The 14,441-nt window shown below is 37.2% G+C and overlaps 1 protein-coding gene across 1 annotated transcript in view; it reads right to left on the reverse strand.

Annotated features, from left to right (window-relative positions):
• OXR1 (oxidation resistance 1) overlaps positions 1-14,441 on the reverse strand; it is a 257,761-nt gene that overhangs the window by 46,439 nt on the left and 196,881 nt on the right. Inside the window, exons 5-7 of the mRNA XM_059815903.1 lie at positions 14,061-14,174; positions 8,785-8,937; positions 600-784 (exon numbers count right to left, since the gene is read on the reverse strand). Coding sequence (XP_059671886.1) covers positions 600-784; positions 8,785-8,937; positions 14,061-14,174 — 452 coding nt within the window. The remainder of the gene's footprint in view (positions 1-599; positions 785-8,784; positions 8,938-14,060; positions 14,175-14,441) is intronic.

Here is a 14,441-nt window from a genome sequence, read left to right on the forward strand (position 1 = left end):
TACCACACTAAACACTGGTGATTAAAGCTCACCAATCCAAATTTGCTTGGTTCACTCCAAAAAAGGCTATACCCAAAGGCAAATACGAAGTTCCTCCCCTAGCCACAAAGGAAAAAAAATATACTCCTAATGCCATAAAAATATACACAGACCTCAGAAAATTAGTCTTACAACCATTTATCAGAGCAATAAGAGTTTGAGAAGTGAGTGGAAAATGGTAAACCATAAAGATTTGCACCTAAAGCTGTTTTATTCTGTACACCAGTTTTTAAATTACCAAAGAATGAAATGCATCTGTTACTGTTTTCATAGTGGGGAAGGGGCAGAGGAAGTGGTGTGGTACCTTTTGCTATGAACTGATTTTCAAAAGTGACTATTGGAAGAAATTAGAATCCATGTATATAGAAGAAGATTTATTCTACATAGTATATAGACTGAGAATTTAAGGTAAAGCAAGCTTTCTCAAGGGTCTTTCCAGGCCAATCTTTGACGTTCTTCTTAAAAAGGAAAACCACAGAAGAAAATGTAGTTTTGTATGGTCAGCAATATGGCTACAGTTCTTATTTACTCAAAGCTTTATAAATACTAGTCTATCTTACATGGTTAATGACTCCTTAATTTTGCTGTCCACAATTTCTTTATACAGAGCAGCTGACATCACTTCTTCCATTGGACACATGATGCCATACTCTTCACAGCCGTTCTCTTGGACCAGAGGATCCATTTTATGAGGATCAAACATTATATTATTTGGCGTCACTAGCAGCACACCATTGACTGTACCCTAAAATGAAAGGGAAAAGAAGTGGTAAATTTTCTCCTTCATATTTCAGTTTATTCTCCCATTTTTTTGTAGGAAAAAAGTGTTTTATAATTTGTTTTTAAATCATCTTTTTCTTTATTTAAGCAACTTTATACAGTTCCTTATGTTTTGCAGTCATCTAGAAACACAACTGTTTTTCTGGGGAAGCAAATTAATGCCACCTACTTTCCCGAAAACAGTTTTGTTCCTTACAACTACTTAATAGCTGGTTTGAGTTAAAAAAACAAAAAAACCCCAAAAAACCAAGCCCTTGCACCCTAACGGATACGCTAGGCAGTTCCTCTGAGGTAAAGAGACACCCTTCCCAGATAACCACAGGGCTTATTGCTAGTTTTGCAAGAAGTTTCAAGCATTGTCTAAAACCTGATTCTTAGCTCTTCTCACTTTCTAATATTTAATTAAAGAACAAAAAAAGAAAGATCTTAAACCCCTGTCATTTATCTTAATTTTCTTTATATAAAAGCAATAGCTTTTGATACAACTCATTCTAACTTAACGGACCTGTTGACTGGTTGGACAAATACATTTATAGAATGAAACTAGATTAAAAATATTAAAGATTTTTAAAGATGCAGCTGCATCAACATGCAGCTTTGGATGGATTTAATCACAATCATACTGCTGCAGTACACAAATACAAGTAGATTTTAAACTTCTAGTATGAAAAAATTTAAAGAAAGTTGATACTTATACTATGAGCTGTAGCGTTCTTACACAATACAGGTACCAAGGTAACTGACAATATGTTGAACTTCCCCCCCCCCCCAAGTGTTAGAAATATATGCAAACACCATCACTAATTGCCTGCTAAGGAAATTTATTAAACTGTTAGAACAGTAGAGCTTAAGCTAAAGATGTGAACTGGAAAAAACGTAGCTTTAAGTAGGATAATAGTGATCCTTCAGTTACAGATCTTGAATCACAAGGACGTTACAGATTTAGAAAGACATTCAAAACTTTTGTGCAAGAATCATAGAAGAGTTGCTTCATGTGCTGCTGAAGCTTATCAGGAATTGATTAAGTATCCAGCTCACTGATAAACTGTCCACAGTAATTACAAACATTGTGTATTGGGGGGGGATTGTTTGTTTTCAGTTTTGCTTTAAGAAGACACAGCTTGAAATATAACTACATTCCTTCCCATTTCCAGAAATTTGTTCCCATCACTGTGATGATCAATAACCTTTACAGGAGAAGAATAAAGATGCCATACAGAGAGCAGAAAATTGCAAGTTATAAAAAACAAACCAACAATAGCATTAAAGCCTACGGCAATGACCAACGGTATCGCTATTATGGAAAAATGAAAACAGTCTCAAAAGCAGCTCAAGCATTTGTACTTAAGTCCTCTTGGTCGTTCAGTGCCTAGTCAGGTTTTGTATGTACCTTTTAGAGTACAAAGCACATACTAAAGACTTTAAAGTCCGCAGAACATATTTACATAATTCTAAGGTGTTTAAGACACTGAAACAAAACTGCCACTGCTATTTCTTTCCCAGCACTGTATTGTGGAAATAGACTTTCAAGGTGCAAAAAGGAACTCCAGGACGATGACTGTCAACCGAAGTTTACACTTAGTTATATTCACTGTAGTCTAGAAAATAAATTTAACATGACTGCAAAAGTCAATGAGTCTACCCAGAAGAACAATTGCTTCTCTTTAAACAAATACTACTTCTGTAAATTCAGTACATAATGCAAATTATATAATTTCATTGATGACCACATGTGAAAGTGGAATTTTATTAATATTCTCCATATCTGACCCAGAAAAGTCAAGGCTATAGCCTTGATGGCAGTTGGACTAGATGATCATTGTAGGTCCCTTCCAACTGAAATGTTCTAACCTATACTTTCACTGCCCACATGTTGCCTGTGAATCTTCAGAACAGTCAGGCTGGAGAGAAAAGGTAAGGTTATACAACTGCTCTAACTGAAGGATTTAAATATTCGACACAAACTTCTAAAGTGATCTAGTACTCAGTGGAAGCAATCAGTAATCAGGTTCACTAGAGAACTCTTCATTTCAGACTAAGATTTTGTCTTCGCTTGTTCACTATTTCATGAACAAATGATCCTTGATAAATTAAGTACACCGGAAGTGTGTCACAACTGCCGTATCATCCATGTCAACAAGGTCCCTGGTTTTATTAAACAAACACAAAAATGTGTTTATGCTTTATCTGTGCTCTCAAAGGCAAATTAAAAGACTGCTTCAGCTGGAGTCCAGGTCAAAAATTGATTAAAGAATATTTTATTGCAAATCAAGTTAGAAGTTTCATAAGTCAATTTTACATTACTTATCTGAACACTAGAGTCACAACATTAGAATAGCATGTATGAAGAACCAGTTGCACATCTTCTCTGCATTTCAGTCACCTTGCTTCAGCTTCAATTTTAGCAGTTGAGAAAACACCAACTTACCCCTCCCAAAACCCACAGGCCAGGGTGGGTCAGTATCTTAAAGTAATGTCATCATATCATATCCAGGACAAAAATCTGTTTCCAGGGCAAATTTGAATGTGTTTAAAGAAACTGTATAGTACCTTGTGGTGTTTAGTCTCAGACACTGAAGAACAGTAGATACAATCTTTTTCCAGGCAAATGTTCAGCCGAAGAAGTGTGCAAGACTACTGACTACATAAGGAAAATAAGTTTAAGAGACTTTCTGTTGTAAATGGAAGCTTCCTAGCACAGTCTGACAATGACCTCTCTGATAGCAGAAAAACCCCAGACTTGTACATCAGGCAGTTGTCCTTGACATGTATGGAAGGTTCTAAAGCCTATCTCTGCAGCCTCAACAAAAGACACCGCTAGAAACCCAAAAGCTAGCTTACCTTGGTCTTAGAAGAAACCCTCAACACCAAGAGGCAAATACTCAGCATAAAAATTAATCTCAAAGTGTGTAATTACATTTAAAATTTATTACACTGATAGAGAAATAGAGAATTGAACCTTTGGAACTATCAGGCTTTTATGTGTACTTGACTAAGAAGCTGATCAAACTTCACTTGCAATGATAATAAGCAGTTGAAAGATTATACAGGTACCTTGAAAACACTGGCTTTATAGAGCCTCAACAAGAGATGACCCATTTCATTGTTATCTATTTCAAAAGACGACAGGAGGCAGACCAATGCAACACTTCTGGCTCACAAGTTATTTGATATGGTCCACAATTACTACATGAACACTTCAGGGTACTTCTCTGAAGAAGAACTGCTGCCCCAAATTTACAGGCTAGAAATGAGATTCTTAATAATACACTAAACTTCATTAATATTTCTGTAATTTTTTATTATTACTACCAAGGATCACTGAATGTTAACCTAGATAAAGCTCAAGTGACAGCCAGATAAAGAAACATTTTGTTTGGTCCTAAGTTTTAATTCTTCTTTTTCAGATATGTCAGTGTTTCTGCTACTTTCTCTAACAATTTCTGTGACTCTTATAAGACACATAACTTCTGTCTTTACCACCTTCTAACTTGTTTGCAGGAGAAAAAGCTTCCTTAAAAACCTGTGGAACATGTATTACTCAACAGATAGAGTTTCTATTGTGGACAGAAACCAAGTGCTATTGATTATGTAAGAAAAAAATGGATAACACTAGAATGAAACTTGTAAGTGGGAGCATATGTGCACCTAGCCAACCACTGGTCAAGAATTGCTCGTTGCATTATGCTAGTCTTCCCTGAAAGATGGAAACTGAAGTGGCTCCAGTCTTTGAGACCTAACACCACAGTTTTGTTTAAGTAAAGATAAAAATTACATATACTCTTTAAGGGAAAGTACCTGAAACTTCATTCCCTTGTTGGTTTGCCATTATGGATCAGACAGACTTCCATGTTAGCATTCCTACAATACATATACTTTGGAACTATTGTCATGAACTCACGAGCATTTTAGTACCATACACTCACTTTAGGTTTTGAACTGACTTTTCTGGTTACTAATAGTGCATAAACGTGTATGGCACCAGATGTTCTACAAAATACCCAGAAATGGGTAACAACACTAACACCAGGAAAAAAAACCCTACAGCATGCTGTTCTGTAGTGACTTACTTTCGATGACCTAACCTCCCCAGCTATCTTACAAGCACTGAAGAAGACTAATAGTCTAAAGTCTGCTCCTCATAAAGTCTTCTTGGTTCCTTGCTTTTGGAGCAGGGAGAAAGTTCCAAAGGTGTCTCTCTGGCCTGGCTGAGCTGCTGAAAATATTTTCAGTGTGAATATATTCTTCACAGTAAAGAATAGCATAGGGGCTTACCTACTAAGAAAGCCCTTCCTATGCCCTCACCTACCCATATCAACTCAGGGAGATGAGCCCGGCTTCTCCTTTGTGGTCATGCTCTGTCATGCTGATCACTTTGATGGGAATCAAATATTTGTTGAACTTTTTCAAAACAGCTCTTTGACTTTATTTTATACAAATTCAATTTTCAAAATATTTAAAGAAATACTTGTACCAATAATGTAGCTAGAGAGAGAGACAGATCAGCAAATCAGAGCACAAGCATAAGCAAGAATATTGGGCAATGGCATGCACACTACAATCTCCTACATGACTCCAGTATACTGCCAGCATTTGCTCTAATGTCCTAATTTTCTAGTCCTGGGGGGAAAAAAAAAGTCTATAAGCAGCTCCATTGTTGATAGAGGACCGTGGGAAAGAGTTTTTTAGGACATCCTCCACCAAATAGCCAGCAACTTGTTTCTCTTGGACCATACTTCTTAGTTGTTGAGGAAAAAAAGTATCAAAAACTGTGTCAATGAAACTGAAGTAAAAGTTAGACTCTGCATATAGCTACTAAGTAATTCAACATGATACTGTTACAGGAAGTTCTTGATCTTGAACAAAACTCCCCAAAATACCATTTGTAGAAGTCAAGTTTCCTGTATGTAAGACAGTTTCTAAAGACATGAAGTAAAATTCTATTCAGATGAAGTTCAGATTTAACAGCCTCAATCATAGAATTGTTTGGGGTGGAAGGGACCTTTAAAGGTCATTAGTCCAACCCCCAGGAGAAATGCTGAGCCACTTTATCACTGAAAACCATATGGACACACTAGGTTATTAAAAATAGATCCCTTCAGTCTTAAAGCTGGTCCAGAGAATATTAATCCAGATAAGCAAAACCATGTGCATTAAAAGTAGATTAACCTGCACTTGCATGCAGATATTCAATGGAAAGAAGTTAAAACCGATTCAGAATTGAAGTTCCTTAAACCTCAGGAAGTGGGAGCTCTAAATAATATAGAACATCTGACATAGAAATTTGCACAATCATGATAAACGGAGGATTAGAGCCAAACTTTGTGACATTGGTGAGCCTGAACATTAAGATTAGGCAGTTCAGTAGAACACACTTTTAAGAAGGTTTAAGTTACATCTAAATAATTCCATTATGTTCTTGAACACACAAGTTAGAACAAAAACTGCAATTCACGATTTATGAAGCTTTTACCATTAAGATAACAATTTAGTTTTATTCTTTGTTTCCTGTAGAAGTCTTGAAACTCGTCAGTGTCCTCCTTCTCACTTCACAAACAATGTTTTTTGTGCCCATATTACCAGGTTGTTTCTGAGGGTTTTTTTTAAGCCTTAGTATTACTACTTTTCCTTTACCTACTCCTTTTTAAAACAAGGCAAGTAAACTAGTATGCATAAGAAAGAACAAAGAATTTCAAAGGTATTAGTTTCAGTTTTAATCAAGCAGCCTATAAGATACCTTTTTCTGCCTCCAACAAATAGCACAAAGAACAAAAAAACCAGAGCAGCATACTTTTCTACAAAAGAAGCAAACGGTGTGGCTGCAAGAAAGGGCATGCCTACATATGCAATTAACAGTGAGTTAAGGTGTGATTCTGCAGCACACTGGTTACTCCACACTAATTTATTGTTTGATCAGGATTTGCACCACCCTGTTTCTAACTGTGCCCAATACCGTGCCTCTAAAAGTAGCCATAATCAGGTAACAAAGCAAATATTATAACGGAGCAAGTGTTTCCAGGCTCCAGCCACTGCATCTCAGAGAATTCCTGTGTGCTTGTCCAGGAAGCCACAGGTGTGACTAAAACCAACTCCAAACACATTCAGAATAAGCAGTCTTGAAAAGCGAGAAATGAGACAATCTTACCTTAATGCAAGTCCTTTTGCATACGAGACATTAAACACATTGAAAGAGAGGCTTTCACTAGATTTTAGTTTACGAGCATCAGCCACAGCGATGACTGAGACTCCACATCTGAAGCCCTATAAACCAGTTAACAATGAGCTTTAAAATCACTTCCAGAGTGGGAAGCAGAGGATGAATCTTTAAAGCTTTCTCCAGAAAACTTTTGAGGGTTATCATCCTCAATCATCAGGAAATATATCAAGGAGAGGATAAGATGACATGCCAGAGGACATTGCTACCACATGTGACACAAAGGCTAAATTACACACTAAACTTAAGAAATCTAGCACTCAAATCTGAGCAAGTTAGCATTCATTTCTCTCCTCACCCACCTTCCCAGGTATGGACTGATACTGTGGTGGATTATACAACTCTTTAGAAACAGAATTCGATTAGACAACTCTTTAGAAACAGAATTCTCCCTGAAGCTCTTAGAAAATAGGCTGTAAAGATGCAAGTCAAAGACAGATGCTGCAAACACTCCCCATAATATTCTGATGAGGAATTACAGCACGTAAATAACATGCTGTAAATTTTAACCCTAGATTATATTTTTCCAGTACAGCCAATTTCTAACAGAGGCTCACAGTTCTCAATCCCTCTGCATCAGAGCACTTAAAACTGAGAAGTAATGACTTGTCTAGGATCAACCTAGAAAAAAAGTCACCTAAGGATAGAATGCAAAGAGTGAAGCAAATTAAGAGCTAAGTAGAACAAAGTAACAAACAAAGCTTTTCCAGTACTTGTCTCATTTCTAACACATAACTTTTGCCAATATACATGCCATAAGGCTTCAAGTCTAGACATATAGATCTGCAATCCTTTCCATCAGCAAAAAATAAATAAATGCAGTTTTAGGAGATTCTTATTAGTCTATTTATCATTAGTGTAACTTACCTGCAAACCTATTGCTGAGCTACACAGAATCAGAAATATTTGTATATGCATACCCAAACTTCAGGTGAACGAGGAAGTACTACAAGTACTTTGAGTTTCTTTGCATTCATTCAGCTTGAGTGAAGGCATGATTTTCATTATTCAAGTGTCTAATAGCCATTTTTCTGTGGAGCAGGAGAGCAATACGCTTTGGGTTTTTTTCCTAAAGCGTTCAAAGGTAAAGTCTTTTGACATGATCTCAGTCCCTAAAAGTCAGCACAAGATTTGTGCAGCTATGAGCTGAGTGGAAGTTAATTGAGTGCCACTAACTTGGAGTCATTTGTGTAATGACACTACTGAAAGAACTGTAACTACTGCTTCAAAGGAAAAAAAAAAAAAAAAAAAAAAAAAAAATCAAGATTTCTACCACACTATACCCAATACAGAAGTGTTTGTTTACAGAATCAGAGGCTAATTCTGCTTGTACTATTCTGCCTTAGGAAGATGGCAGTGAAGCTACCCAACTACATATTTCCCTATAGTTTAAGGCATGTTCTCCTCCACTGTAAGTAAAGAGAATTACTTATGAGAGATACTAACATAAGGAACAAACAGACCTCATGCCCTCAACACAAGAGAATCACTTAACAGTATGGCCACAAGGAAGTTTGTCACAGGTCAATCACATACTAACTGCTTGCATCACGTCTAAGAAACAAGTGGTCTGGGAATCCAAAGGAAATAGTGAATAAAAAAATGAATGTATTTATATAGACATGTATATGTACATAAGCTGATCCATCTACCCATCAGTAACTAAATTTTAGCAACTAAATGTTTATGGTTTAAATGTACTTAATTTTTACATCCCATACAGTAACAGTAAAACCTGAATGTTTAAGTACCTTGCCATTAGTGATGTACTTGCAATTAATTTTTAGAAATTTCTCTGTAAATGCTTCCTCCTCTTCGGAGGTGGATGATACCACTCTTGTAGGACGAACACATGCATGTGCTGGTGAAGCAGCTGACTCTTTCCGTTGGACTCCATCTGGATCCTAAAAGGGAATACAAAAAAAGAGAACCACCACAAAAAAACTTAGCAACCTGCCTTTTTCAAGATGAAGAGATTTTCTGTTGTGCAATTTTTGTTCTTTTTGTTTGACATGAAAGCAAATGTAAAAATAGGGTTCCATATCCACTGCAGTTTAAGGGACTGCTTTGATCTGACAGTGTATATAACTAATGAAGCACAGCTTAACCAGCCCATGATAATAAATGCAAGTGGGCAAAGATATTCAGAATCAACCTGGGCACAAACAATAAAATAACAATCAGAACTCACATAAAGAAACCATCCACTATACTGTCCCATGCAAAATTTGAGTAGAAGTTAGCAGAAAGGATTATTTTCGAACTTGAATGGAAGTCCTATTAAATGTGTTCTGTTATTCTTCCATAATATTATACACTACTTTCTTTATGTTAGAACATCAGCTAGTCCAACCCTGTGTTCAAAGCAGGCCTGAGCCTACATTAGATCCAGTTGCTCATGGCCTTTCCAGTTGAGTTTAAGTCTTCAAGGCTAGAGATTCCACAGCCTCTCCAAGAAACCTGCTCCTGCATTTAACCATGCTCGTTGTGAAAAATATTTTTCTGTTATTTAAGAAGGACCTCTTGTGCAGCAACTGGCAGCTGTTGCTGCCTATCATTTTACTACGAACCTCTGAAGACCCTGACTCTTCTTCTCCTTCTTCTAACCTGTCTACTAGGTAGTAAAACACAGAATCAGGCTGTCCATTAGTATTCTCTTCTCCAGACTGAAAAAAACCCAGCTCTCTCAGCCAATCCTTGTGTCTCATATGTTTCCATTCCCTGACCATCTTAACAGCCCTCCACTGGACTCTCCAACATGTCATTCTTTGTCTTGTACTGGAGGGGCCAGGGGTGGACACAACACTGCAAATGCAGCTTCACAAGCCCCCCCAGACAGAGGAATAATAATTTTCCTTAACCTGTTGGTATTCTTCTTCCATTTGTCACCTGGTATGTGATGAGCCTTCACCATCACGAGTGGACATTGTTCAACATGTCCACCAGGAAACTAGCCTCAACCTCTCCTTGATCCTTAGTCTTTTTCTGCAAAGCTGCTATGTAGCTAGCCAACCCTCACCCCATACTGCCACATGGGGCTCCTTCTGTCCCAGGCAGGTCTTGGCTGTTATTGAACTTCACGAGGTTTCTGTTATTTCATCTCTCCAGACTCTTGATGTCCCTCTGATGAGCAGCCCTTGCCCTTCCCTCCAGTATATGGACCACTTTCCCTAATTTTTGCTGTCCGCCCCTCCCCCAAGCTTGCTGACAGTGCATTCTGTCCTCTGTCCCACCATTCAGGTCACTGATGGGCACATTATAAACAATATTAGCCCCAATAGGGACCCTCAAGGACTTGTAACTGTCCACCCACCACAGAAAACAACAAAAAATAACCAACCACACACAAATGCTGCATTGCTTTGAGCCCAAAGATCCTGCCAATTCTTCCAGCCCATCTTGTAGTCTACCCATTCAGTTCACATTTCCCCCAGTATTGTAACAAGGCTGCTTTGGGACAGTGTCACGGTCCTGGCTCTGGTCAAGGTAAGTAACATGCACTGCTCTTCCCTTATCTGCTGAGTCAGCCATCTCACCACACCATCTCACCACAGAAAGCAATCACTTTGGTCAGGCATGATATATTCTTGGAAAACTCACTCTGGCTGTTCCCAACCATCTTTGTCTTTCACATGCCTGGATATAGCTTTCAGAGGATTTCCTTCATGACCTTTCCGGGCAGATAATAGGAAGAGTTATCTATCTGGCTGTCTAATAGCACATCCAACAAAGCAGTCAACATGGAACCCTACCAGGGACAGGGCAGACAGTAAAGAAAATAGTTTTCAAATAAAAGCTACACGTATAGTAGACAGACTGCACCAAAGCCTATTTTATAGTCATAGCAACCCTGTTCTGGAGCTTAATCAAAATTTAAAGACTTCATTTCATACATAATTGCTATTACTAGTTACTAATAAAATACTACTATTTATAAAAACTGTGAACTTATGTTCCCTTTGGTTTTCTGCTTTTCTGTTCAGTTCTATTCACTAGTACAGATTGCAGCTAAATGCCTTTAATCATACCCAGGAACATTATGCGCAATTGTTTTCAGTTCATCATCTCTCTGGCACTACTTTAGCTTTTGCCCGTATCTTTCATTTTTAGTTAGAAAGCATCACAAAAAACCCAAAACAACTTAACAGAACACTGAACTGAGTTTTGCTGAAGCAGCTAATGAAGATATAATTAAAAAGCAAGCCTCCTGGAGATGAGTTCTCTTTCTATATAGGCCTTTCTCCTAAAAATTGTGTGGTCACCTTTGTGACTGTATAAAACTTAGCAAGTGGCTGCAAGAGTCCCCAGCTGATATTCAAGTCCACTGTGAATAAGCCAGCTATTTCTCATTCATATTGCCGCATGACACAGAAGCGGGAATAATGCTGGTGGCAGACTTTCAAATTTAATGACAACACCCTTGTCACTACCTATTATTTTGAAGTGGATTTTAAGTTTTATAGGTAGTAAAGCTTATTGGACCTTCTCAAATACGTTCATCTGACTGCTGAATGACAAAACCCTTCACAAAACCCAGCAGCTTAAGAAAGGCTTAAAAATCTAAGCTGAGTTCTTACATAAACAGACACTAACGAACTTACTGAAATATACATTGAAATCTGAAGTGTAGCAACGTAAAAAAACTTAATAGGGTTACGCAGGTCTTACAAACCAGCATATTTAGCCACATGGTTGTCTTAAGCTACTCCAGTGTTTAAGAAAACAGAAAGGAACAAAGCACATGACAGTTTATATTTTGCCTCAACATAGGTTCAGATGTTTGTTAGTCATCTTATTCAATTTCTAGCAAGAACTCATCAATTTCAATGACCATAGAACAGAGAGAAGACCCCCTAACATTATGCAGGCAGAGTAACACATCCTCTTTACCTTGAAATGTGCTTAAATTTAAACTGCAAATCTAGAGTCAAAATTGGAGGAGAGTCAAAGATGACAGACATCAATACAGAGCATTAGAGAACGTATGCTAATACTTCTCTTGTTCATAAGGATAGCAATCAGCAGAGAGAAAAGTGAAACACGGAAAACAGGTGCTATAATGAAGAACAAAGCCCTCCAGCCTTAACTGCTCAAATGGAAGTTGAGTGCTTTTTGTGTTGCTGGAGAGACTGTTTAAAAAAACAAAACCAAAACAAACACACACAGAGTCCACACTAACAAGTGCAAGTGATTTCTGTTCTTTGCTTTCTTTTGACAAACTGTATCTAGAATCATCCCTTCACTCCTTACATATACTTCAAAAGACCTCAGAAACACAAACTTCCACACTTTATTTTATATTGTCACATTGCTCATTTGTTTGACTTCCCCTGAAGCATTTAAGAACTGCTTGTAGTGATCCACAACATGTAATGAGATGCACAAAATAGTTCTGCAACAATACAGTAAGTGGCAGTTAAATGAAATTTAACACTCAAATTCTTGCCAACACTGAACTGCCTACACTATAACAAAACAACCTTTTGCAGAAGAGGATTTTAACTTTTGAAGTATTTTAATCTACTGTTTCTTCTACACTTTTAAGCTTTTATCTCTGCTATGTGCATATAGTGAATAAAAAAGTTTCCAAAAAAATTACAGGTACAGTTACACTATTAAGCCTCTTTATCTACTACACGCAAACAAGCATATACAAAATAATTCACAAAAACAAGGATAAGGTATTTTTCTGACATGGTATCTAGTGCACTGTAGGAAGAGCTCCTATTTCTAGTAGTAAAGCTAACAAATTTTTCCTTGAGTAACTTCTCACAACATATGCTATATGGGTAGGCCTATCCTAGCATTTACAGTAATTCTGAGACCGATATAGAAGGATGTATTCTTGCAGACTAGTTTATTTACTGTGCTACAACACCTTCAGTTTGCCATAAAACATAAGAGAAATTGTTCGGTACAAATGACAGCAGACATATCACAAGAACAGGCATACTATGTCAGAGTAGAGGTATAACAGCAAAACCAAATAGTAATTTAGTAATTTTCAATAGAAGGCTCAATGCAGCTTGGGAACCTACTCAGCAACAAAGCAATACCTTTGTTTTTAAACTTCTCTGGAGCAAGTCACACAAGCAAATAAATAAATGCTTAAAGTCTCAAACCCTCCTAAACTTTGAACACGCAGAATCCTGGAGTAGGCATTTGACAGCTTGACTGAGCACTATCAAGAAGTGTTATCAAGTAAATTTGTAATTTGAGAGAAAAGATAACAATAACTGGGAAAAGAATAGTAGTGACATTTTAAGAAACATCTGGATAAGGTCATAATTGCATAAATTGCAGAGAAGCGCAGGCTCCAATACTGCATCTTCCTGGTCAGAATTCTCCCCATGGAATTCTGTTGGCAACAAACCAACATTCCTGGAAAGACATGCTTTTACAAAGCTAGCTCCTAGCCAAAAATCTACATTCGAGCTGAACTACAGAACAGCTTTGATGGCTAAACAATTTTAGTATTTGAAAGTCTACAAAGGTAGAACTACTGAGAAGTCAGCTATAATCAACTCTGTATTAGCCCTTCACCGAAACAGACTTTTTCCCCCCCCTTTACTTTGTTTTGCTAAAAGAAACTAGAGAACCCCCTCCCGTACCCTCTACAGGGAGCAGGGGGTGCCCTTAACTTTTAGCTACTTGAGTATCATTGATGCCAATGCATCATTGCTACTAAAACTATCGATAAGATTAGACACAAACGCTTAACTAGTTCTGAGAGGTAATAAATACAGAAATGCAACAGTAACTAGTTTTTAAGATACCAGTGTGCGAGGATAGTATTTTGCTACAAATAACTTGCCTTCAAATCAGTTTTCACAGAGAAAACTCATTTACAAAGATTAAAAGCTTGTATTTACTTTAAAAAGGTACTATTTTACTTTTCAGCTCCAAGTGTTGTAAAGTACTTTCTCCTCAGAATGAAAGGATAGTTTAAGAAGAAAGCATAGCATCTGTGACATTTATCTTGTAAGGGGAAATTAATGTCAAGGATAACAGGTATACCTACATTGACTGTAGCCTTGTCAAGCTCTGCTTCAGAAGATGTAGGTGATAGGGGACTTATAGGACTTAGAGAGGGGGAGCTGTCCACACTAGAAATGTAGTCTGGGTCAGGAACATACAAAATCTATAAAAAGATATAATGTAGTTAGAAGTTATGCTTTCAGGTTTACTTTAAGGTTTCCCACTAGTTCAGGTATATTTGCTATGCTTTCTCAAACTAAGCTATGCAAAATCATTCCTGCTGCTGTTAATTTTAACAGAAATTATGAGTTGAGGGAGTAAACAATACCACACAAAGTACTTCTTAATTTTAGCTTTTAAATTCTATCTTGAGATAAGACAGATCTTTAGTCACAATAATTGAGGAAAAAGTTCAGATAGAAAGCATTAA

Source organism: Gavia stellata, chromosome 3, assembly GCF_030936135.1.
Source record: "Gavia stellata isolate bGavSte3 chromosome 3, bGavSte3.hap2, whole genome shotgun sequence".
Classification (NCBI taxonomy): domain Eukaryota; kingdom Metazoa; phylum Chordata; class Aves; order Gaviiformes; family Gaviidae; genus Gavia; species Gavia stellata.